The sequence below is a fragment of the Pseudorasbora parva genome, chromosome 7, assembly GCF_024679245.1.
Source record: "Pseudorasbora parva isolate DD20220531a chromosome 7, ASM2467924v1, whole genome shotgun sequence".
NCBI lineage: Eukaryota > Metazoa > Chordata > Actinopteri > Cypriniformes > Gobionidae > Pseudorasbora > Pseudorasbora parva.
This window is the reverse complement of record NC_090178.1, coordinates 2,901,604-2,928,054: the sequence shown is the minus strand read 5'-3', so window position 1 is coordinate 2,928,054 and position 26,451 is coordinate 2,901,604. Positions and strand designations below refer to the sequence as shown.

At 38.5% G+C, this 26,451-nt stretch overlaps 1 protein-coding gene and 1 long non-coding RNA gene across 5 annotated transcripts in view; one reads left to right on the top strand and one right to left on the bottom strand.

The window, feature by feature from the left end:
* Positions 1 to 26,451, top strand: part of LOC137082536 (raftlin-like) — a 176,352-nt gene that overhangs the window by 124,705 nt on the left and 25,196 nt on the right. For all 3 annotated transcript variants that reach the window (XM_067447778.1, XM_067447779.1, XM_067447777.1), the window contains exon 7: positions 14,450 to 14,562. In XM_067447778.1, the coding sequence (XP_067303879.1) occupies positions 14,450 to 14,562 (113 nt within the window). The remainder of the gene's footprint in view (positions 1 to 14,449; positions 14,563 to 26,451) is intronic.
* The window catches only part of LOC137082541 (uncharacterized), an 89,019-nt gene that overhangs the window by 38,877 nt on the left and 23,691 nt on the right, over positions 1 to 26,451 (bottom strand). For both annotated transcript variants that reach the window (XR_010906357.1, XR_010906358.1), the window contains exon 2: positions 14,396 to 14,530. This is a non-coding gene — a long non-coding RNA (uncharacterized lncRNA). The remainder of the gene's footprint in view (positions 1 to 14,395; positions 14,531 to 26,451) is intronic.

Sequence of the window (26,451 nt, the reverse complement as noted above, 5' to 3'; positions counted from 1 at the left end):
AATATGTAAATAACACAAGTCGCTAAGCATATTATATAGTTAGTGTATAACTTGTCCCACATAGAGACGTCCTGCTCTAGTCGTTTTTGCTGCTGCTCCTGTTCAACTGCAGCCTCTGGGTCTGATTCCGGATCATAGATGTATGGCTGTATCTGATTAAAAGCCATATTTTTATTTTGAATAAAGTTTTTTTCCCGCTGTTAGGGATGACACAGCTTTACGACGCACTCGACTCAACACAATAGCAGCAGCGAGCACACGTCATTATTTAGCTCCGCTCACACGACACGCCCCCACCCGCTCGGCTTTTTTCGGAAAGACTCGGAACAGCGCATCTTTCTTATATAATTATTAAAAAAATAAAGACTTTTCGGAGATATGCAGGATGCAATGCTACTCTATAGGTACTCAAGATTGACATGACACTGACTGAAACTGAGTGTTTCACCCCCCCTTTAAAGCAATTCATCTTGATTTAAAGGGTCATGAAACCCCCCTGCTGCAGAGGTGTTTTTTCACACCTTCGATTTGAAAAAGCTTGTTAAAAGGGGAGTGGTCGACTGTGAAAAGGTGGGATGGTATTGTGTGGAAAGAGGGAATGTTTGCATAAATAGGGGAGTGTCTGTCAGTAGGTGCATTAAGATTAGCGATACCAACAGCAGCAGTTACAGCGGTTCTGAGACATGTTCTTGGTTCACGTTGGCATAGTTTACCACAGTGAGATTAAATGAGGGATGAGTACAGCGAATGAGAGAGCTATGAGTGGCGTGCAGCAGAGATCGCAAATCATTCAGCTCTTCAAACCAGCATAATTCAGTGAGAAATGAAAATAAAGGTTATTCTGCGTGACGAAATATTTTGCAAACGTGATAAAACTATATCTGTCCAAATATGTACGCTGTTTGGCAAGATGAACAACGCGCCGACGTGATAAGAGAACGTGAACCACCCAACATGCGATGTGATAGAGATGTGTAATTCTAGATCGGGGTAAAAGCGAAGGGGTTTGAGGCTTCATAGTCTCGACCGCGCATCTGAAGCAGAGCGACGCGCGCTGGGTTGCCGTGACGATCCGCGTTGTCTATCACTCGGCAGCTAAATCTATATTTGTCCAAATATGCAGCACACTGTTTCACTAAGAGCCCGAACACATGCGGTTTAGTGCATGGCTGTGACGACAAATAAAACTGAGAGGACGTGGCTTTTGTTCATTAGCCTACAGATTACAGATTGGTTATTTTGCACTCCTGACATAGATAGTCAACGCTTGCAGGTTCGGCGTGCGATTCCTCAAGTGAATTTTACTTAACCGAGCCTTTGTAGCAAAGGCTTCCACAGACGGCGCCGGTTACAGCTCGCTCGGCGCCCTTTACGTTACTTCGTATCAGCACAACGCCTAGCTTTCCTCCATGACTTTTCCACACGCTGCTTCCAAAACTTCCCCACCATATCTCTACAATAATGATGTAAGACGAGCCTGACAGAAGTGACTGTCTCATGCATATTAACTAAATTATCTTGTATGCATACTACAGCGCAGGGATTGGACTGAATGAGCTTTATGTCATGTATATATATTGAGAATCGCTCGGAGCGGTCGACGTCAGCATGTGCCCAGCAGCCCATACTTGGGCCGAAAAGGCCGCGCCGACGTCAGCATTTGTGACGTTGCTCCGACTAAGCTTTTCAAACCGGAAGACAGAAATCGGTCTGAAAAATGCAAAAATAACTATTTTCACATATTAATACCTTTAATGAGTACCCTTAGTGTTTTCAATGATGTGCAGCCTATACATATCTGTTTACATCTCAAAAAAAGTGTTTTGGGGTTTCATGACCCTTTAACACTATTATATCAGGTTTCTTGTTCAAATGTAAATGTTAAACTGGCTTAAAACCGTGACTCTTTGACATAACTTGATGTGTTTATTTTGAGATAACATGATTCAATCAAGTAAGCCGAACAAACAGGACTTTCACTTCCCATCATGCTTTGCAAATGGGCTGAATTTGGAGAGTAAATGTTTAAATAAAGTGCTATTTTATGCATTTCTAACGAGATGAGAAAATGGAGAGACTTTTTAATGTTTTGTTTTGTTGTTATTTAAAAGTGTGCGTTATGTTCGTGTTTTTGGACGTTACCATTGTGGTGAAGTGTAGAGCGTGTGCTTGGGCTGAGGATCTGCTAATAAAAATTAAAGTTGTTTTATTAATAAAAAACAACTACTTTAGGCATGCCATGGATGTAACAAAACCATCTAGCCAATACAATCTTGTAATGTAAAACGTTTTCTAAATGTTAAAAATAAAAAAATAGCATTTCACTAAATTAAAATAATCAATTAAACTGGATTACTTGTTTTGTTTTTTTTATATTCATTTCAGAGTAATCAAATGTAATAGTTTTGGACAAAATTAAGAATGTTAACCTGATTTAACTTATCTGTTCATGTTAAATGAACATAAATATTTCAAGCTGGTTGAACATCATCCATTGTTGTAGAGATAATGTGGCGTGATCACGTGGAACCGCTGTCCACGATTAAATCATGTTCAACCAATGTGCTATTTTTTTGAGTGTACATAATATTTATATGTGCCGTTTACTTAATGATGTTATGTTAAATTTATAAAAGTTTATTATGTAAGGTGAACAATTATCTATTTATTTGCCTTTAAAAAAAAATTAAACAACAAGCATATTTTTAAAAATAAAATGCAAAATTAACTAACTAAAAAATATTGAATTGAGAGCAGGAATTACATCCAATGAATTTGTGTAAAAGTGCCCACAGCCTAAACACACACACACACACTTCTGCATAATAACCACAAAATTACAGAAACTCCTCTAAATGTCCAGCATAAGTGAACATTAAACACTAACATAAACTAATACCATCTTTCCCTTTGCTGAAAAACACATAAAATAACACTTTCAGCCGTACATTTTCCCTCCTAGAAAATGAATCTTTTTCCCTTGCAAAGCATGCTGGGAACTACAGATCCTCTGCCCAGTTAGTTATGTCAGCACAAATATTTCATGTAGTTTTAACACAAATTAATTAAGTAAACTTCAGTTTTAAATATATTAGGCTGTCTGAACACATTTCGACACAACTTAATTTAATTAGGTAAAGTAAACATAATTTAAATGTGTCTTATCTATGAAGGGCCTGAATCCTTTTTTGAGTGTAGAAAATAAATCGAAACAATTGTCACAAACAAAGCTCAAGTAATAATTATGCTCGCTTTCAAATAGTTTTTGCATGAATCATATTTTGCATAAAAACAATGAAGCTCATTTTAAGACCATTATGTTTAACACATTACATTATAACAAATCTCATCTTAAATCCGGCACATTTTCTGTTTGTCCAGAATCAAATTCCCAAACCTTGCTGTAGATTTTCGGACCATATTTAACGTAAATTGTTTATACACTGCAAAAAAAAATCTTTTAAAATAAGTTACTTGGTTGCCTTCAAATTTTGAGTTCATTTAATTAAAAATTGAGTTAATACAATGAACATTTTTTTGAGAATCGACAACCTTTATTAAAATATTATTAACCTGTTAACCATTTTGAAAAAAAAATATATGTGAAAATTCACTATCCAAACTTAAATGGTTGCCATTCAAGAATGCTTTGGAATATATACATAAAGAAGACAGTCAGCAGAGTATTGCTCAAGTGAAATCACTTCTAAAACATGAAGTATAAAAAAAAGTTATGGAAGTTTAAATGTACTGTAAATCAAATATACTGTACTAGATTTTTAATATTTAATATAAAATATATATATGTTACAAAATAATGTGTACTCTAAAATTACAATCAAATCAAAGCCATATGTCTAATAAATTTGTCTTCCAAATTTGAAGTTGATATCACAAAAATGTCAAGTTCCCATGAGATTTTGTTTAGGCGCTGTACCACAAATAGCCACCGGGTGTCATTGAAATTTCATTGATATTTTTCAATGCAATTTCCTGTGTCAAATGTATATATTTTTGTTCAAATATCACAAAACACAAAACTATATGTTTTCAGATATAGAACCGTGAGACTCAGACCTTTATGACGATATGCGTTTTGTCAAGATTAGAAAAGGTTTTTATTATAAAGTAGTTGAAACATGACGACGCCACTTGGGGAGGAGCCCGCTGGAATAATTTAGGGCACCGTTTCTATGGTAACCCAAGGTCCGATATCAAAACGGTTTTCACAGGATGAATCTTGAGTTCGTAAGCTTTCGAATGATATATAGTTTGTCAACATTAGATCAGGATAAATATAGGATATATTGTTTTAAACATGCAGTGGCAAATGGGCCCACAGGTGGGCCACTGACCCTTAACAGGTTAAAAGATTTTGTAAGCATATTGGGTAATTGTGTGTTTTATTTGTGATGACGCAGCCAAATTGTGCTATTTTCATGATTTATCACATTTTTATGTGGTTCAGATACAATAATATTTTGAGTTTCTATTTATTAAACCAATTTCCTTCATTGTATCAACTCAAATTTTTGATTTCAATAAACTCAATTTTAAGGCAACCAGGTTACTTACTTTAAGTTAAACTTATAATATATTTTTTAGTGTACTAGGGATGCACGATATATATTGGCCACCATATCAGTATCAGCCGATGGATGTTAATTTTTAAGGTTATTGGCCCGACAAGAAAATTTGTTCAATATATTAAAGCCGACAAATAATGTATTATTTCCTTCAGCTGAGACACCGATGCTTCACTGTTCATCATGACGGGTTTGAATTGCTTGAAATATGATTGAAATCACTTCAAAAAAAGGAAAATACAGGTTCTGTATGTCATATCGGCACCATAAAATCAAAAGGAGATCTTAATTGTGTGTTTGCGACGTGGCTTTTAATGTTGAGATTTTTTTTTTTTTATGTAACCAGGCTCTCAAAAAGTATATAAAATTATGATTTACATTTATCAACCAATATAAATAAAGAATTATCGTTATCGGATATTAAAAATATCCTTGTTTTTATTTTTTAATTCTTACACAATATTTTTATTTCTTATGCATGTTATCACTCTTTTAATTAATTTATATGTAGAGCACTTTGAATTGCCATTTTGTATGAAATGTGCTATATCAATAAACTTGCCAAAATGTGCATATCGATGCATCCCTAGTTCATACAGCATTATTTTCAGATTTATATTTGTTATATAGTAGTCATCTGTAAAGTTTTCATTGATTGTATGAAAGTGACAACACACAGAGCCCCTTAAATATAGTCAGGTCCATAAATATTGGGACATCGAATCTAATCTTTTTGGCTCTATACACCACCACAATGGATTTGAAATGAAACGAAGATGTGCAGACTTTTAGCTTTAATTTGAGGGTATGAGATTTAATTGTCATAAAAATGTAAAAATGTTCCTAAAATAGGCATCATCAGCCAATATAAATGTTTGTTTATATTGTGTGTTAAAAGGCCAGAGGAGAACTGAAGGTTTATTTTTCTCCGTCATGCCCTGATGGAGTTTGGGTTCCTTTGGTCGCCTTTGGCTTGGCTTGCTCAGTTGGGGACACTAACATTATGATCCAAGTTATTCAACTAAATATACAACTACAATTACTTAATTAGGTCTTTTAATTCTATAAACTAAAATACTGATCTGCCAACATTGTTGCTATATGATAAATTAAAATGAGCTGATAACATTTCCAGAACAACTGTACAGCCAAATCAAATTCTGTTGCAATATTGTCCTGTTTGACACTGTGAAGCTGCTTTGAAACAATCGGCATTGTAATAGCGTGATATAAATAAAGTCGATTGATTGATTGATCATGTTGTTAAAGATTTCATATTTCTTTCTGTTGGTTTTGGGGCTGAAATATGACCTGGACGTGTTCCTGACAGGGTTTGTGATATTTGTCCTACGATTTGATAGCAGATCAAAATGATAGTCTTAGGAGATCAGCGGGTGGCACGGCCTTGTCCTCCATCTTCACAAACTGCCCTCCAGGAGGCTTTGATATGAGTTTATCCACCGGTCCAGGGGTGGATGGGGGGTTTGTGGAGGCTTAAAGTCTCCTGATGGATTTTGCTCTTTGTCGATGCTGTTGGTGTGGCGTTCTGCTCCACTGATTTACTTGTGCCTTTGCCCTCGTCTAGCTTTGCTTCAGTGACATTGAAGTTGTCCAGGAGGATGTCCTTTATAAAGAAGCTTTCCTTTAGCCTCTCCTGCCCTCAGAGACGGGTTTCCATGGTGAGTAAAAGTGGGAGGCAGGAGTCGAGTTTTAATGCGATGGGTGTGGCGTCGATGGAAGCCCGTGTGAGTGGCATCCATCAGGCCAGTTCTGAATTTGCAGATCTCGGCACTCTCAGCTCAACGCCACCATTGCAATTAAAGATTCATACGCTCCACAGGAGAGCAACACGGTGGGCCACATGCTCATCACACTTCCAGGTTTAGCTCCTGCTGAATAGACGGCAACGATGTTGACTAAAAGGTTTCTTTTGTCTGACTTTTGCACCGGAGCGAATTTCCCCTTCCTCAGAAAAGAATATGCACCAGCAGCTGTGACACATTCATGCGCCTGACTATTCATGCTGTTCTGCCTATATTCAGATACCACGAAGGCACAGATATATTCAGCGTATGAATTTCCAATAAGGTATTATCTTGCTATGAAAGGGATTTTGGAGATACCTCCACTGTCATTTTCCAGATGCACAAAAGGACCGGAGAATGAATGGTAGCTTTTGAACAGGTCCATGAGGGAGAGAGAATGACACGCACGCAAAAGTGAAGAGCTTCATTTTTTAAATGTTAAAGTCAACGTGAAATCAAAATGTATCCTTTTTATATGCTTAATACGCAAACCTGGTCTTATAGGGCACGTTCACAGTGAAGCTAAATGTCACTCCTTTTCTGAGCGCTCAATCATTCTGAACACCAGTGGCATTCTGGGTGGGTGGACGGACGGATGGACGAATGGGTGACTAGACAAAACAATAGACCAACAGAAAGATAGACAGACCGACAGAAAGATAGATAGATGGGATACAGATGACTGGACGGAATAATAGACAGAACGATAGACCAATAGATAGACAGACAGAATGATTGATGGATGGATACAGATGACTAGACAGAACGATAGAACGATAGACCAATAGATAGACAGACAGAATGATTGATGGATGGATACAGATGACTAGACAGAACGATAGAATGATAGACCAATAGATAGACAGACAGAATGATTGATGGATGGATACAGATGACTAGACAGAACGATAGAATGATAGACAGAACGATAGACCAATAGATAGACAGACAGAATGATTGATGGATGGATACAGATGACTAGACAGAACGATAGAATGATAGACAGAACGATAGACCAATAGATAGACAGACATATAGATGGATGGATGGATACAAATAACTAGACAGAACGATAAAAAGAACGATAGACATAGATAGACAGACGGAATGATGGATGGATACAGATGACTAGACAGAACGATAGAATGATAAACAGAGCGATAGACAAATAGATAGACAGAAGGATAGATGAATGGATGGATACAGGTGACAAGACAGAACGATAGAATGATAGACCAATAGATAGACAGACGGGATAGATGGATGGAAGGGTGGATGGATGGATACAGGTGACAAGACAGAACGATAGAAAGATAAACAGAACGATAGACCAATAGATAGACAGACGGATAGATGGATGGAAGGGTGGATGGATGGATACAGGTGACAAGACAGAACGATAGAAAGATAAACAGAACGATAGACCAATAGATAGACAGACGGGATAGATGGATGGAAGGGTGGATGGATGGATACAGGTGACAAGACAGAACGATAGAAAGATAAACAGAACGATAGACCAATAGATAGACAGACGGATAGATGGATGATGGATACAGATGACTAGACAGAACGATAGAATGATAGACAGAACGATAGACTAATAGATAGACAGACAGATAGATGGATGATGGATACAGATGACTAGACAGAACGATAGAATGATAGACAGAACGATAGACCAATAGATAGACAGACAGATAGATGGATGATGGATACAGATGACTAGACAGAACAATAGAATGATAGACAGAACGATAGACCAATAGATAAACAGACGGATAGATGGATGGAAGGGTGGATGGATGGATACAGATGACAAGACAGAACGATAGAATGATAAACAGAACGATAGACAGACGGATAGATGGATGATGGATACAGATAACTAGACAGAACGATAGAATGATAGACAGAACGATAGAATGATAGACAGAAAGATGGATGGATGGAATACAGATGACTAGCCAGAATGATAGACAGAACGATAGACCAATAGATAGACAGGCAGATAGATGGATGATGGATACAGATGACTAGACAGAACGATAGAATGATAGACAGAACGATAGACCAATAGATAGACAGACAGATAGATGGATGATGGATACAGATGACTAGACAGAACGATAGAATGATAGACAGAACGATAGAATGATAGACAGAAAGATGCATGGATGGAATACAGATGACTAGCCAGAATGATAGACAGAACGATAGATTGACAGAAAAATAGACCGATAGACAGACGGATGGATAGATACAGATGACTGAAAAGAACGATAGAAGGATAGACAGACCGATGCATGGACAGACTTTAGGCCTTAAAACTCGAACACATCCCCTTTAACATAAGTGCTTTTGAAATGAACGTCTGCAAAGAACGCTTTACTGCAGATCATGATTGACACTTCATGCGGAGATCCTCCGACCTCAGTCTGTCCCGGGTTGTGAAATATACATAAGCTGTCTTGAGCATTAGCAACTCTCCCTCCTAAACGTTATCAGTCAGTCACGATGACCTGGCCAGACTAACTCCTCACATTCCTGCAGTCTCACTCCATCAAACGGACAATCTCCCGGTCGTCAATCTCCATAAACGGCCTCTCGCAGGCCCGCCGGCTTATTGAGTGCACATTTGGCGTGTCTAGAAAAGACCCTGTCGAACTCGCTCACCTGAGACATCGCCGTCCGTCTGGATGAGCTCAACAGCAGAGCCAATCTCCCAAGTGGACTTTTCCAATTACGATCCCAAGTGGGAACATCTGATGCATGGTGGCCAGAACAATGGCCCAGATGGAAAGGCCTCAATAGAGTAAGTGCCGTCTTTAACAGGTTTTTTTGATGGAAGAGTGCTGGCGACAGACACCGCTACCCTCCCTTTCCAGAGAACCATTTTCTGAAGGTCTTGTCTCGGTCTCAGACTTAGGCCCCATTTAACCACTGCATGGTTCAAGTGACCCAATGCCGATTTTTTCCTCTCATGTGGCACAGATCTAGCCTGACGTGATCATACTCAACTCTAGTCAGAATACGAGTCTGCTGCTCCATTGGGCTGTGATTATAGGGCCGTTTCAACCGAACCAAGAAAGACCTCAATTGGATAGACCAACAACCAATCAGAGCAACAGAGCGACGCATTATGCTAGCTGTCAAATGTCAACAGAGCTCAACTGCACTGTGTTGCCAAGTCCGCGTTTTTTCTGCAGGTTGTTTTCTATGTCCGCGGGTTGAAGCGACTATTATGTGATATATAGACCCATGAGTGTGAATTTTAGCAGGAAACCTTGCCAAAATAACACATTTTACCCCTCAAACGCCATTTTTTCCCCGGAGAACCCCCCAAAAAGCTATTGTTTAGGGCTAGTAGTTGGCGGGTTTTATTGTAAAAACTTGGCAACCCTGTCTGCACACACGCTGGAATAAACAGTCTTTGCCGGTGTTGTAAAAAAAGAAAATAATTTAATGATACACAGAGTACTTACCCAACATGATCATCATCTTTGAGAGAAATAGTGAAGGTGATGCATATACAAACAAGCTCTCCGTTTAGGATTCGATCAAATATAACCCAAGCCCCTTTGATGACGTGATGATTACGTTCCTGTTGATCATCTGTCCGTCATCGTCTAAAGCCCGCCCTGATGATTTCATTGGTCCGAACAGTTTCTGTTCGGGTATAATTACTGCTCTATGGAGAGAGGCCAGACCGAACCGCGCAAACCTAAAAATGTTGTGGGCGGGGCTAAGTTCAACTGTCATCCAGGCTAGCACAGATCGGATATGATGTGTGAACGTGTAAGCAGGAAAAAAATGCATGGATTCCGATATCCTCAGATCATTTTACAGATAATAAATCATTTTTACATAAGAGGTCCAATCAGATATTCCCAGTAAACGCGAGTGGACGGTCATTGAAAAGGGACGGAGGCGAATGACGTCAACTCAGGTGGACACGAACTGCAATCAAGGCATACCTGTCAAATTTTGGGTATCAAATAATACCTAATAATACTTTTAATTTGTACCTGTGCTCTTCCTACTTGTATAACAACTTAACAAGTAGGAAATATTTGAATTATATACAGATTAATCCTTATTAAAGGTACTGAAGTTATTTAGTCAAGAGCAGAGCATATTTAGTGAGCAATTACTTTAGTTCTTTACATTGTCATTATAAGTGGTTACCGTTACTTTAAAAGATCTTCCGCTGTCGCACATGATGTGGATGTGAGATGCTGAAGTCGCAGTTACAAAACTTACCAAACGCGTGACTGTCCCCCACCTGCTCCTCTTCAGACAAATTACATTCGCTGTCCCATTGATCCCGGTATTTACACGAGGGTTTGGGTTTACTGGCAGGAGTGCCTTCCGTCTCTATCATTACGCCCATCATCCGTCTCGGTTTTGTTTTTGTTTTTTTCCCGCGTTGTCACTCGTCATCTGAGCTCACACACTAACCTCGCGACAGTACTGTAGGCTACTGCAGACGGCAGCTATCGTGAGGCTAGTTACAGAGCTCAGATTGGAAAGGTTTTTTTTCCCTCCAGTATTATAATTTTTTAATAACGCAGGTTAAAATACAAGATATTTACAGGAAAATACTAATACGGGAGGACGGCGGGAAAGTGTGGTAAAATACGGGACTTTCCCGGCCATAACGGGATACTTGACAGGTATGGATCAAGGGCCTTTGTGTCCAAACCCGCGGCTTTCCTGCAGAATTGGGCTACTTTAACACAGTTTAGAGTTGCAATTGGGCAGGTTTTGTTGTGAAAACCTGGCAACCCTGTCGAGGGCTCTCCTCTTTTTCTCCGCCTTATGAGAGAAATGTTTTGCTGACCTATAAAGGTGTGTAGAAAAGAGCAGACTAGGGATGGGCGATATCTTATCGTTTGCGATATACCGCTAAAATTATCCCCATGATAAGAATTTGTCTTCCCGCGATAATAACGATAAGGCCTATGTTGATGACGCGACCCATTCGCATCTCTCGTGCAGAGCGTAAACAACTATGGCGGAAGCTGCAGATTTTGATACAATGCTGCATTGCTTTTGAACCCGGTAGCACAGTAACGGAAGAAATCATTACAAATAGGTTATTGATTGCATTTTAAACAGTAAGTTTTACATCAAATCACATTAATGATGTTAAATCAGACAATGCACCAGTGATTTAGTGAGATCCTTGCAGTTGTGGTCTTGAGATAAAATCCCGAGTCCTATAAGGGTGCGTTCACACTGCAGGTCTTGATACACATTTCAGATTTGGTGAAGTCCATAAAAAATGCAGCTGTCCGTCAAATAACGTGCTCCACACGACTCCGATGGGTTAATAGAGCCTTCTGATTCGAATCGATGCGTTTGTGTCAGAAAAAGATCTATATTAAAAACGTTATAAAGGAAACCTGCCTTGAAGTCTTCCATTGTAACCCACGGCTGTTTAAGCCACAAGATGGCGCCAGCGTTAAGCACAGAAGTAGAACCGGTCAAGATAACTCGCAGTACCCGGATGAGCGGTGTGTGTTATCTGGAAATAACGTACCGCTGGAATGCGCGATTGACCAATCAGAATCAAGTATTTCACAGAGCCGTGTAATAATTGCATTTACACTACACTGGCGAAACAGCCCAAGACGTTCTTAACCGGAAAAGGAAGTAAAATGACACCATATGCAAGGGACTTAGACAAAATGATTATTCAATGTTTTGCTGGCTATGGACTAAAAAAAGTATCACAATATTTTCTGGTATTGCGATAACGATATCAATGACGATAAATGTAGTACCATTCCCCATCTTTTTGGCTGAGAGCCTCAGAAAAACAAACAATAACCTAAAGCAAAACGTACCCGTCATTAAAAAAATAGTCCCCTATAATACATAAAAAAATAATAAAAACAATTAATCCAAAAACCAGCCTTTTCAGAAATTAAAAAGTTGCAGGTATACTCCTGTAAAAGTACAGGTAATGCTTAAATAATGCAACTGTGCTGGAAAACAAGTTTGAAATGTAAACACAGATTCTGTATTTATTCATTTAGCTCATGTTGCACAAAAAATAGTGCAAACTGCAAAAGTAATAATCCCAAATTAGTCTCCAGATTACAAAAAATAATGATTTAATGATAGAACTTTAGTCATTTTAACTAAAACTTGGTAATCATGTACGAATGGAAATGTATGAATGCATATTTTTCATTTTAACTGAAGATCGTAAGAGATGGTTAGTCATTTAGTGTTTAAAAAAAAAAAAAAAAACTAAACCAAACATTATACTAATAAAGATAATAGTACTACGAATTCTACTACTAATAACAATATAAACCGCACTAAGGATTGAGTTGTTGGGTTTATGAATATTAATCACGTTGTCAGTGGTTGCTTGAACTGATTTGCTGAAATCAAAATGGGTAGGGGTGTTATAATAAGTGCTGGTCTGCTCTTGGTCTGGGTTTAGGTGGTCTTGACTACAACACTAGCCTCAATAGAGTAAGTGCCGTCTTAAATCGTTTTTTTTTGATGGAAGAGTGCAGGCGACAGACAGCACTCCCCTCCCTTTCCAGAGAAAAACCCTTTCCCGTCAGGCCCAGTCAAGGGCCGTCCCATCCCTCAGTCCCTCTATAATGTAATCTGGAGCAGACAGGGGCAGCACAAACAGTATTAGTGTGTAAATGGAGGAAGAGTAATAAGGAAGCTCTTGGGCCACGAGAGGACACTGAGCAGAAATAACACGGGATGAGTGCCGGTTCCCAGACGCCCCGGTGCTCGTCTTCAATACTCAGCAGAGCTTATTATCCCCCCATATATAAAGATCACTCTAAAACAGGGCCAAACGCAGGAACCACATGGGGCGGCAGCGACATCAGGCCATTAAAATCTGCAGCTCTTTCTTTATTTATTTCACCGGAATTGTTCCACATTCCAATATGGATGTGTTGGTTAATTAGGCTGGTCATTCATTAGTCTCTGTCACTCTTTCTTTTCTTTGAAATATTTCAAATGATTTCCTCTTCCGCACATATTCTCACTAGTTATGTTTTTATCACCCAGAATTCACACTCTTTCTAAGCTTTTGTACATTTAACTTACACTTCCCACACACATTTCCAGGTTTACTACAAGTAAATAGTTCACCCAAGAATGGAAAATTATTTATTCACCTTTACGTCGTTCCTTATGCTATTATTATTCATTCTGCAGGGGAAAAGAGAATTTTTGAAGAATCTTGTAGCTCCTTTCCAACAATAACAGTGTCTGTCAAGCTTAAAATTATAAAAACAACAGAAAACAGAAGCTATTTTGAAAAAAATGGAAGGATTGATAGACAGACAGACAGACAGAATGACACTTTAAAATTATATAGATAGATAAAACGATAGATAGTACACTGGATTGGTGGAACGAAAAATAGATGATAGACAGAACAAAAAAAATGACAAATAGAACAATCAATAGATGGATAGATTGAAAGATAGAACAATTGATTGATTGATAGAACAATAGATAGATGATAGATTAATAAGTAGAACAATCAATAGATAGATGATAGATTAATAAGTAGAACGATCAATAGATGGATAGAATAGATAAATAGAACAATCAATAGATGATAGATCAATAGACAGATGGGTAGATTGATAGATAGAACAACCAATAGATGGATAAAACAATAGATAGATGATAGATTGATAGATAGAACAATCAATAGATGATAGATCCGATAAATAGAACGATCAATAGATGGATAGAATAGACAGATTGATAGAATAATAGATAGAACGATCAATAGATGGAAAGAATAGATAGATAGAATGATCGATAGATGATAGATAGAACAATAGAAGATAAATATATGGATAGAACAAGATAGATGGACAGAACGATCAATAGATTGAAAGATAGAATGATGGATGGATGGAACGATCGATAGATGTATAAAGCGATGGATGGATGGATGGATGGCTGGATGGATGACAGACGAAAGAGTGCATGGCGGCCCACCTGTGTCTGTATGATTCGGCTGATGACCTTCTTCTTCTTCTTCTTCTTCTGCAGATCTGCTCCTCCGGACCGTGGACAGTGTGTTTGTGTTCCAGGAGGCTGTGGAGGACTCCAGCGCCGCGCCCGCATTCGACGCTATCGTGGTGGAACAGTGGACAATCATTGATGTGAGTCAAACACACACACACACACACACACACACACACACACACACACACACACACACACACCTAATGTCATATTTACACTACTGTAATGATTTGACTAAATTATAAAACTGTTTAATTAGACAAAACTGAGGCATTTGAGTGACAGTAATGGGCAGTCCTGAAATCAGAGACTGTCCCAGTTCACCAATGATTCTTCTCAAGTTGGTCAGGCTTGGGTTTATTTGGGCCATGGGTGGGTGTGTGTGTGTGTGTGTGTGTGTGTGTGTGTGTGTGTGTGTGTCTGTGCTTGTTTTTGTGAAATGAGGACACAAATGTGTATAATGACATGGGTATGACACAGGTATTACAGGAGAGGGTGAAATATGAGGACATTACCCATGGCCCCACTTTACAAAAGGCTTATAAATCACACAGGAGGAGTTTTTTTGAGAAAGTAAATGCAGAAGGCTTCCTGTGATGGGTAGGTTTAGGGGCAGTGTGTGTGTGTGTGTGTGTGTGAGAGAGAGATGGGTAGGTTTAGGGGTAGGGGCAGTGTGTGAGTTGGGTAGGTTTAGGGGTAGGGGCAGTGTGTGTGTGGTGGATAGGTTTTGGGGAAAGGCCAGTGTGTGTGTGTGTGTGTGTGTGTGTGTGTGTGTGTGTGTGTGTGTGTGTGTGTGCATGCGTGTGTGAGAGAGAGTTAGGACTGTGTACTGATGCTATCAGCGTAATCGAGTTGTGTGAGCTTTATTTTATAATCCTGCCGCTCTCCTCTCGTTCGCTCTTGTATCTGTAGTGGATAGGAAGGACACACAGTTTCTGCTCAGCACGCATTCAAATCAAAGCCTGCTCGACATTTCCCAGCATTCAGTACCGCCGTCATGTAAAGCTCCTGTAAATGTGTCTGTGCGAGTGCATGTTGATGCAGGTCCCAGAGTCAGACGGATCTCCACTAATGCAGCGAGACGTTCTGGACTGATCTGATCGGCTGCTGTCCGCCATCAGCCAATCAATCACCGCCTCATTTTCCGTCACTGATACTTCATTCTTCAATGAGTCTGTGTGATTATTCCTTTCATGTGAATCATGTTTCTATAATAGCATCAGACAATCGCTACACATTACTCATTCATTCACTGATGTGTCTTTTAAATGTAGCGCTGCGATGAACAATAGACAAAATAATTTATGATACCATTCAATATTTGAATTATTTTGTTACTGCAGTTTTTAAAAATGTATATATATATATATATATATATATATATATATATATATATATATATATAGACACACACACACACACACACACACACAGTACAAACCAAAAGTTTGGACACACCTCATTCAAAGTGTTTTCGAGTTTTCGGATTCTGGATTCACACTGAAGGCATCAAAACTATGGATTAACACACGTGGAATTATATACATAACAAAAGTGTGAAACAACTGAAAATATGTCATATTCTAGGTTCTTCAAAGTAGCCACCTTTTGCTTTGATTACTGCTTTGCACACTCTTGGCATTCTCTTGATGAGCTTCAAGAGGTAGTCACCTGAAATGGTTTTCACTTCACAGGTGTGCCCTGTCAGGTTTAATAAGTGTGATTGCTTGCCTTGTAAATGGGGTTGGGACCATCAGTTGTGTTGTGCAGAAGTCAGGTGGATACACAGCTGATAGTCCTAATGAAAAGACTGTTAGAATTTGTATTATGGCAAGAAATAAGCAGCTCAGTAAAGAAAAACGATCATTACTTTAAGAAATGAAGGTCAGTCAAGTCCAGAAAATTGGGAGAACTTTGAAAGTGTCCCCAAGTGCAGTCACAAAAACCATCAAGCACTACAAAGAAACGGGCTCACATGGGGACCGCCCCAGGAAAGGAAGACCAATGCTGCGTCCCAATTCGCCTACTTATACTACGTCCTAAAACTAGGGCTGTGTATTGCCAAGACTCTGGCGATACGATACGTATCACGATACAGGGGTTACGATACGATATATTGCAATATATTGCGATATTGTAAGAGAGGCAATATATTGCGATATTTCTTTTTTTGTGTGTTTTTGTTTTTTATAATTTAAAAGAATAAAGAACACAACCATAAGCCTAAAACACAAGACAAAGTATTTTATTTAATTAATACAGTATAATTTATATCACTAATCATATGCAATGTGCAATCTAAGTTGAGGGAAATGTAAAGTTACTGCAGGATTCTTAGTGTGTAAATGTTTTAAAGGTTCACAGTATAGCAGTGGCTATTTAACAACAGAAAGAGCAGTCCATTTCATGACTGAATGACTGTTTGTTTTATATTTAACACAGTAGGGCTACTACTATCACACAGAACGAGTTTTTGCAGCGAGGCGCCTTTTTTGAATGGATTTCGTTTGGCAGAGAGCGTTATGCGCGCTGCTTATGCGCCCTGGGCGCCTCGCGTTTAAACCGCTTGCTGCGCCTCGCGTTTTTGAAGGAGCGCATGAAGTTGAAAAAAGTCCACTCTGAGCGGAAAAGCGCGCAACATCATCGCGCTTATGTTCTGTTGTCCAATCTAATGAATGAAGCGGCGGGCCTTCCGTTGTGTTGACCGTTACATTGATTTGACTGACAGTACAGGTGATTCGGGGGTTGCCTAGAAACATTAAAGCGCACTTTAGTGGATTTTAGTGCGCCTCGCATTTTCGAACCTGAAAAACGCGTTCTGTGTGATCGGACCCTAAAGCGGTTTTCTATAAAGCAGTCTATTTTAAAAAAGTGCTATTTCAAGTAAAGTTACTGGTCATCATATCCACATCGCTATTATCTTTCGTTCTCCTGCCACCGCTGTCAGTTTTGGAGTGTGTTTATTTTGTTACTGAGAGGAAAACGTGCAGGACATTCTATCGAAACGCTTCTCAGCAGCGCGGGTGACGTCAGGATGTTAAGCGAGCTCTCTGTTTCAATGTGTTTCCCGAGTATTAGATTATTACTTGGCCTATTTTGCAAACAAAATGATTCTTGTCGATTTCCTTAGTGGCTTCTTTTTAGCTGAAGCCAACATGAGTCCACACTTCAGCTCTGTATACTGCAGGAGCAGAATAATGCTATCGTCTTGAGAGCTGGGTTTGCTGATGTAAGCACTAGTGATGCACGCACTTTCACCTTGCGCTTCTCCAGCACCGGGTCCGTTATACGTTCTGAGATAACACTGCCATCTAGCGGTCGGGTGTTATACAGTCTGGTTTAATCCGAACACAAAGCCACGAATCTTGGATGTAAATAAATAAATAAATATATAAATATCGATACAGCGTTTTTGAGAATCGATACAGTATCGCCAAACATAATATCGCGATATTCACGTGTATCAATATTTTCTTACACCCCTACCTAAAACTACGTACTCTTTTTTTTCACACACCTTTCTATTTGGTGGTTTCATGGTGTTAGATGCTCGGTACCTTTGTAAATATGCATGGTGTATGTAGCTTACTGATGCATCACTGTTACACCTTTTGATTGTGGTTTATTATTATTTTGATTTTATTTACTTTTTATGACTTATTATTTGTTTCTGTATATTTAATTTATTTTTTATTGATTCATTTGTACTATAACTGTGTAATCATTATCTAAGGCAGTTTGTTTAGGGATAGTTGGGAAGGGTCTATTTGAATAAATCTTGTACACGACACGACACAGACAAACTTATTTTTTCCACTATTTTCTGTAATTTAGTGGAAACAGCCCAAACTGTCTGCAGGGTCCTAGAGCACACAAGGCCTGAGTTACACACTTTCAAAAATGAATTTATAACCCCCATAAATGTACATGTTTATATTTTATATGTTGTATATAGACAACATACTTACATGTTTATAACTTTTAGCAGGTGTTTATAACTTAGTGTGGTGTGTGTGCGCGTGTGCGTAGCTTTTCAATTTGGGTAGGCCAAATCCAGGCGGAAATCCCCAAAATGGATATACATTTATATTTATTCATAGTTGGTTTATAAATTGTAGTTAGTAAATAAATGCAGAAATACTGTATTTATTATTTATGCATAATAAATATTTTATATATATATATATATATATATATATATATATATATATATATATATATATATATATATATACATATATATATATATATATATATATATACATACACACACACACACACACACACACACACACACACACACACACACACACACACACACACAAATATATGTATGTAGAATTGTTTTTTTGTTGGTTTACATAATGTAGTTACTAAAACTAAATAAATGCATTGTTTTTGCATTTATTTATTTCATATTTCCACATAATATAAAAACACACTTAATAAACAAATACCTTCAAAATAGCATATATACCTAAATACATAAACTGATATCACCATTCAGTACTATACCGATAAATAATATGTAAATGTTTAATTGTATGCACGATTGTCCAAAGCACTGAGCCTTGTTTGTTCAATATGTGTCAAACTGAGTGAGGACTCTATTCCTGCCGTAAAGGAAAATCAATAGGCAGCGTAACCTTGGACATGTAATGCAGTGAGTGCGCTCGGTCACTGAAGCTCAGCCTCTGAAACACAGCCACAAAAAACAGTTTTCCATTTCAGATTTCCTTGAGGAATAATCCTTGAAGATTTACTCACAGCAACACTTATTAGTTTTGATCCACTGAGGAGGAAATTGCCTTAACAGCTTTTTATCACACTCGCAGTGTGCTCTCTCTCCGTATGCGAGTGTGTGTTATTAAGAGGAGGGTACGGACTCCTGTTTGAGCCTATAAAGTAAAAAAGGTCATGGCGGGTTCAGACTACAGCATGTTTTGCTTGGCCAGATTATGTGTTTTGACTGCTAAATTCTCACACTCGTCCTTAATCTTGAGTATCTATAGAGTCGTGTTGATCCTTCATATTTCCCAAGAGTCTTTAGTTTATCATATTTATAAAAGACACTGAACCAATTCTTTCTGAAAACAGCCGAGTCCAGGGAGGCGTGCAGTGGGCGGAGCTAAAGAGTCACACACACTTTACGTAAGTTACGTAATCAGATTTCTTTTTCAAGTTACTAGTATAATAGTTTATTACTTTTAAAAAGGGTTTTTCCAACAACAAACATTTTTTGGCAGCCACCAAAACAAATTTTTGTCCCGCCAAAGCCTTATTTGATGAGTTATTGTGATTTATAAATTGATGTAGATTACTAATGCACGTGACAGGGCGCACATTAACTGAGTAACGGAGAACGAGCAGAGAGCCGCACACACACACACTCTCTGTCTTCAAAACGATCACAGCCTTAGCTTTCTCACTCGCACATATCAATCAAAATCAACTGAACTGACACAATGGTAAAAGGTCGGAAGGCCGAATCCATGCTCCACGTGGTGCGTTCGCACAATATTTTCCCTGAATTACTGCTGGATGTGAATTGTGCTTAAAAAAAACGCACCTCTTTTGACGGACGCTTGCACACACAGCTGACATAAACCATACTTTCAAATAAACAGAAAAATATCCTTATCATGTGTTTTCTGTGATGATAAATCGTTTGCGTTGTTTTAATAGTCTGGAGTCTGGAGTGAACTAATGACTCATTTGAACCGATTCATTTTAATGAACTGATCTGTCCAACACTGAACTCACGAATCGGTGTGTAATCATTTACTCACAACACCTCTGAAATGAGAATGAAGTGTACTTACCCCATTAAACAAGAGGGGATGGTAAGAATTAGTCTTAATAATCTGCAGTATTTTCATGTATTCATTTTGAGTTTATATTTTTATAATTATAATATATTTATATTTATATTGATAATGTGTAGTAAATTACCCCCCCAAAAAATGTTTAGACTGGAATAAGGTAAAACCAGAACAACGCAAGTTGTTGATAGCCAATCATTTTATTAAATTGTATATGGTAGAGAATTAGACTATTTATTACATTTTTAATGATCGTTGCCGAAATAATTAATCAGTAAACTGTGTAAAAACAAGGAACAAAAGACCACAAACATCAAGACATCATGCATAATGAGATATAAAAATTAGATGGGCAAAAAACAAAAAAAACAAAAAAAAAAAACAAAAAGACATTTATTGTCAGTATTGGGCTCACAGATCACGCAGGTACTTTTACTGTTGGTGTGTGTGAGCGTGCATACGTGTGTGTGGATGACCATGTCTGGTTAGCCACCACCAAAGACCATTTCTGACCCAGGAAAAACCCTGTTAAAGTTTACAACAAAATATGAGTTACTTTTTCACATGTATTTGACTGACAGCTCTTCTCCCCATGTTGAGAGAAATCCAGAGTAAGTGCAAAGTTCTGTGTGAACAGGTTAATGTAGTTCTAGACTAAATGTGAGCATTTATTCATTTCAATTGCACAATTAATTATTCAAGTACTAAATAAAATCAGTCAAATCCAAAATTAGAATACGAAGCAATGCAAATAAAACAAGTTATTTTTATGCATTTAATCCTCCTTTATTGACCAATGTGTTGCTGCTAACTTTCGATGGTTCAGTTAAACCAGAAGCAAAAATTACTTTTTTCTCCTGCGTCCTATTTTAGCTCATATTCCAGAACGGCAGCACAGCTGAACGGTTTGTTTGAGCTGCGCCCTCTACTGTACATGCGTAACTTAGCATTTTTAACTCGACCTGGTTCAATATTTCAATTTTAGTGTGAAGAGGTCTTTAAAACTCTATAGAACTTTTTTGTTATGAAAAACAAAGGTGTGAAAAAGTAATACAACAGTAACGTAACATTACTTTTCTTAAAAAGTAATTAAGCAACTCAATTAGTTACTTTTTAAGGGAGTAACTCAATGTTGTAATGCATTACTTTTCAAAGTAACTTTCACACACACACACAATACGTTGGTGGTGTTCACATTATATACACTTAAATGCCGAATGCCAACAAAACACACATTTGATGCATTTTTACTCTCCGCCTGCGGTTTCCACCCATGATCGGACACACACACACACTTGCAGAACTTGAAACACAAACTGCATCCACTGTTCCCTTAATGCTGGGTTATTTGGGAAGCTAAACAAGGTGATCTTTCCCTCCCACACACACACACACACACACACACACACACACGTTGTCACGATACAAAAATTGTGACTTCAATACGATACCAGACTAAAATACCTCGATACCGATCCTTAATCGATACCACAGTAAAAAAACAAACAAAAAACTGATAATATGAATAATATGACAACAGAACTTATTATTCATTGTTTTATTTTTTTACAAAAAATTCCCTTGGCCAGCACGTTACTGCGCTGGTTTTTGCCCATTCCTCCTCTTATTGCTATAATAACGGCCAGTGTGAAGATCCTCACAGAGATCATCATTATCAATCATCTTATCATTCACTAACCGTTCATTTCTCAACAGGTCGGGATGACCAAAATCTTATTTCATGATACGAGTAATTTAATATTTTTAAAATGTTATCTTATAATTGTAATATAGATTTTTAATTGTATTTGTTTTTAAAAATAAGCAAAAAATGCAAATTTCAAAAAATATGACAAATACAGTGCTTTATTTTTCTGCTTCATTAGGGTCTATTTAACAACAAGTCAAGAAAGAAATTAAATAATCAAATAAACTAGTCTTCACTTTATAATTTAACTATACACTGATTCTTAATAAATATATTTTAGTTATTTAGCCAAGCGTGTGGTGGTTTTCTATTTTTCATTGTTTGCTCATCGTATTTTTAGATTCAGTATTTGCTCAATTACCTTAACAGTATACGTTCACTAAAGACAAATCCGACTTTGTTGACCTCAATACTCGTCTATGGAGGTAATGTTGTTGCTTTATTCCAAACAGATATATTGTTATCCACAAATAAATGTAAAGGGATTCACAAAAATAAATAATTTCACAAATCAATACAATGAGATCCACAAATATATGCAGGAGTTTCACAAAAAAAATTAGATTCACAAATAAATACAATGACATTTGTGAGTAACAAAAAAAATCCACACATGTCAAAAACACACAACTCTGCCTTGCATAAGCTGCATTCATTTGTGAATCGCTTCCTCTGCATTTGTGGATCTCGTCTTGCGCATTTGTGGATCGCAGCACAGCACGTGGATTTTGAAACATTTCTAGCGTCTAGACTCAAAAAAATCCACAAATACGTAGACTCCACCCACCGTCTACTTAAGCCAATCAGATCACGGCCATATCGTGCTGACCAATCGTTGCGTGTTCTCACTCCAACCAATCACGTTTTGGCCAGTGCCGCTGAAAAACAGAGTTACGACCACTGATCTATATAAATCTATATCTATTTTGACATGTTTGACCATTCAAACCCCAATAATAATCCGCGAAAGAACTGAATGGCGATCGCATGTTTGTTGTCTGAAAGGCGTGTGCGCACGCTTCAGGTCAGAGTCCGGCTCAAGCACGTCCCGCGCCGCGCTTTTTCTTCTCATGGGCGCTTCTGTTGCTTTCTTTATCATGCGCTGCGCGTATATATTTAAAGGGGGGGTGAAACACTCAGTTTCAGTCAATCTCATGTCAATCTTGAGTACCTATAGAGTAGTATTGCATCCTTCATATCTCCGAAAAGTCTTTCGTTTTATTATATTTGTAAAAGAAATATGGGCTGTACCGAGTCTTTCCGGAAAGTACCGAGTCTTTCCGGAAAAAACCGAGCGCCTGGAGGCGTATCGTGTGGGCGGAGCTAAAGAATGACATATGCGCAAAGCGGTGACGTCCTCAAGCGTGGAGAAACCATAGACTGTAAAAAAATAGAAACCCATCGCTATCTCAGCTAATAGATATGATCCAGAATCTAATTCGGAGGCTGAAATAGAAACAGCAACAGCAGGACGTCCGTCTCTGTGGTATGGACTGTATTTAGAGGCCTGTCAACATGACATGATTCGGTTTATGGACTAGTGTATGCGACCAAACCTTAGTAGCAAGCAAAACGGTTTTGCACGTCAGAGTAGTGTAACAAGTTACATAGAACAGCAATGAAGTCCGTTAGTGCATTTGAATGACGAAGCACAAGATCGTGTCGTTTACTGATGTTTACTCACGCGACGATAGCCGACAGCACAGACATTTGAAGCAGTTTAACTCACCGGCTGCTTCCAAAGCAGGACCGAACCTTTATCGCTGGGACGGCTCCGTCAAAAACACACTTCTTGGAGTGTGGAGATCCACTTTGCGATGTGACTGAAGCATTTCTGCGTTCAAATCGGTTCAAATGCAGCGCTGCCTTCCCGGAATGCTGTGCTGAAGCGTTGAAGTCGCTTAATGTCAAAGTGGAGGAATGAAGTGGAGCGCGGCGCGGACTATAACCGACAGAAGTGTTCACGGACGACTGGATCTGCAGCTGAGAGCAGTTTACTGTTTACAGCCTGCATTTCCTCTCTCTCACTCTAGTCACGCACGCGCGTGCGCACCCTACCGGGAGAAGAGCCCGTACGGCCCATACAAGGACCTTCCGCTCTATTAACGTCAAGTAGACCCATACTCGAAAAAAAACTCTCCGAAACTTGTGAGAAACCGGAAGGAGTATTTTTGACACAGAAATACTCCATCAAACGTCCAACATTAGTTTTTGAAACTTTGTCTATGTTTAGGATGGGAATCCAAGTCTTTAACAGTGTAAAAAGCTCAGTATGCATGAAACAGCATTTCACCCCCCCTTTAACTCTTCTACTTCTAATGTTTAGTGACCGGTGGACACACGTCACGTCTGCACGCACGTCACCTGCTGTCACACATCGACCCAAAGTAAGAAATACAGCTCATGTTAGCGCTGTCCTCCTTAAAGTACAGGTACTAATAAAAGTCCATATCGTACCGTTTGTAATAGCACAGTATCGCAATACTTTTCTAGTACCGGTATATCGTGCAACACTAACACACACACACACACACACACACACACACACACACACACACACACACACACACACACACACACACACCTTTAGTGACATTGTTGATCTCGAGTCTAAAAAACACCAGCGCCACCTACAGCCCCTGTAACCCGTACCAAGCTCGGTGATGGACGCTCTTCTTTGTGGGTGTGTGTGTGTGTGGGTGTGTACGTAACCAGGAGAAGTGCCCAACTGCCCATATAAGGAATCCCACCCTTTATGATGTCATACAGGGCCATATTCTATAAAAAAATAATATATATATATATATAAATAAAAAAAACTTTCCCAAACTTGTTTGAATCCTAAATTCAAACAATTTAGTATTTGAAATACTTCTCATACATTCAACTCATTTTTTGAAATGTTGTCCAAGAAACAACTCTCTAACAGTGTAACAGTTGAGCAGATGTTTAATACCATCATCATCTGTCCTCGTCAGAGCTCGTTTACCAGTAGATTCAGCATCTGCCTCATATTCGCGATCTCCAGCATATTCTCCAAACTCATTCAACGTCTTCAAAATCAATATTTTGATCACTGACAGCTTCTTGACCACATCCATCATCAAGAGACAGTGACACTAATATTTGATTGTTTAGTACTTGCTCTCTGCTGTAAATCACTGAGCCATTTCAAATTTTGCAGATTATAATTATTATAGTTTCGTTTCTGTCAGAGGTAACTATGAGTGAAACGTCACTTCATCATTGGGTATAAGACATTGCCACCTTGTGGAATAAAGGTGAATTGCGCCCTATTTCGTCATTACAGATTAGTTTATTATTGTGCAAAAAAAAAATACACACACACCTACACACCTCGGGTCGAGAGCGACCCTATACAATTTTGACAAAAACTAGTGAAAATACAGGCATTCAATTATAATTCTATCATTTTTTTCTTGTTATATTGTTTAAAATGGATTGATTGAGGAATACTAAGAAGGTTGATGTCTAACTTTAAAAACGAATGAGGAGCAGGGTAGTGAATGATGTTTCGGGTCGCTAACGACCCGAGGTATGCATTTTAAGGGTTAATCACTTTCACCCGGATCTGTTTTCTTGAAAGCAGTTCTTCTACGTCTTGGATTGGAGTTATATATAAAGGATGGGAATAAGGCAACAAAACAAACACACAACAAAAATCACTGGACCACGATGAGAGAGATTTAACAAGTTAACCAAGTTCAAAGTTTAAAGCACTCGGTATAAACCAATTAGAGCTGGAATAAGATTACCATAACGCGGTCGCATCAGGATGCTAGTAACGAAATTAACAGTGACGAGCATGAGAAAAACACTCAACAATGTCTCAAACTGTGCTCAACAAGTCAAAGAGAGTTCAAGTAGCTGTAAAGGAAACGTCAAAGTAGAGTCTTCAATGAAGCGCCATTATGTTGCCTGAGCGATATGATTTTCCTCAGGCATTGTATATGAGGTCAGAGCTGAAGGTAAAGTCTGAAGGTCAGCGCAGTCACTGGAGCAGTGTGATATCTAGACTGTAGATAGGCCATTAAAACACGTCCTTTGGCAATGTAACCTTTATGGCTCCTGTGGAGGTGAGAAAAACATGCGACCTGCCGTTTCAAAAGAGTTTTCTGTGTCTGTGTGAATGCGGCTGAACTACACGACTCTTCAGATATTTCATTAGCAGTGGGATGAGTCTATTTTCAGTAAACTGAGGTTTATTAAGTTTATGATGTACAAGACACGAGTGATTTTAATGCAGGCAGTTGCTGTCAGACCGTGAGAATATATATATAGCAAGCACAGGCAAGCTGTGATCCGCCGTTCTGCAGACCCCGGGTGAGAAAGTGTGATATAGGTGCAGAATAAGACTATTTTTAGTTGTCGAGAATGGAAGTGTGTGAGCCGAAATCTGCTTCTTTTGACTGAAAAGGTTAAATACAAAAATAGATCTCTCAGATCTTCTGGTGCACACTTTGATATGCTTCGGA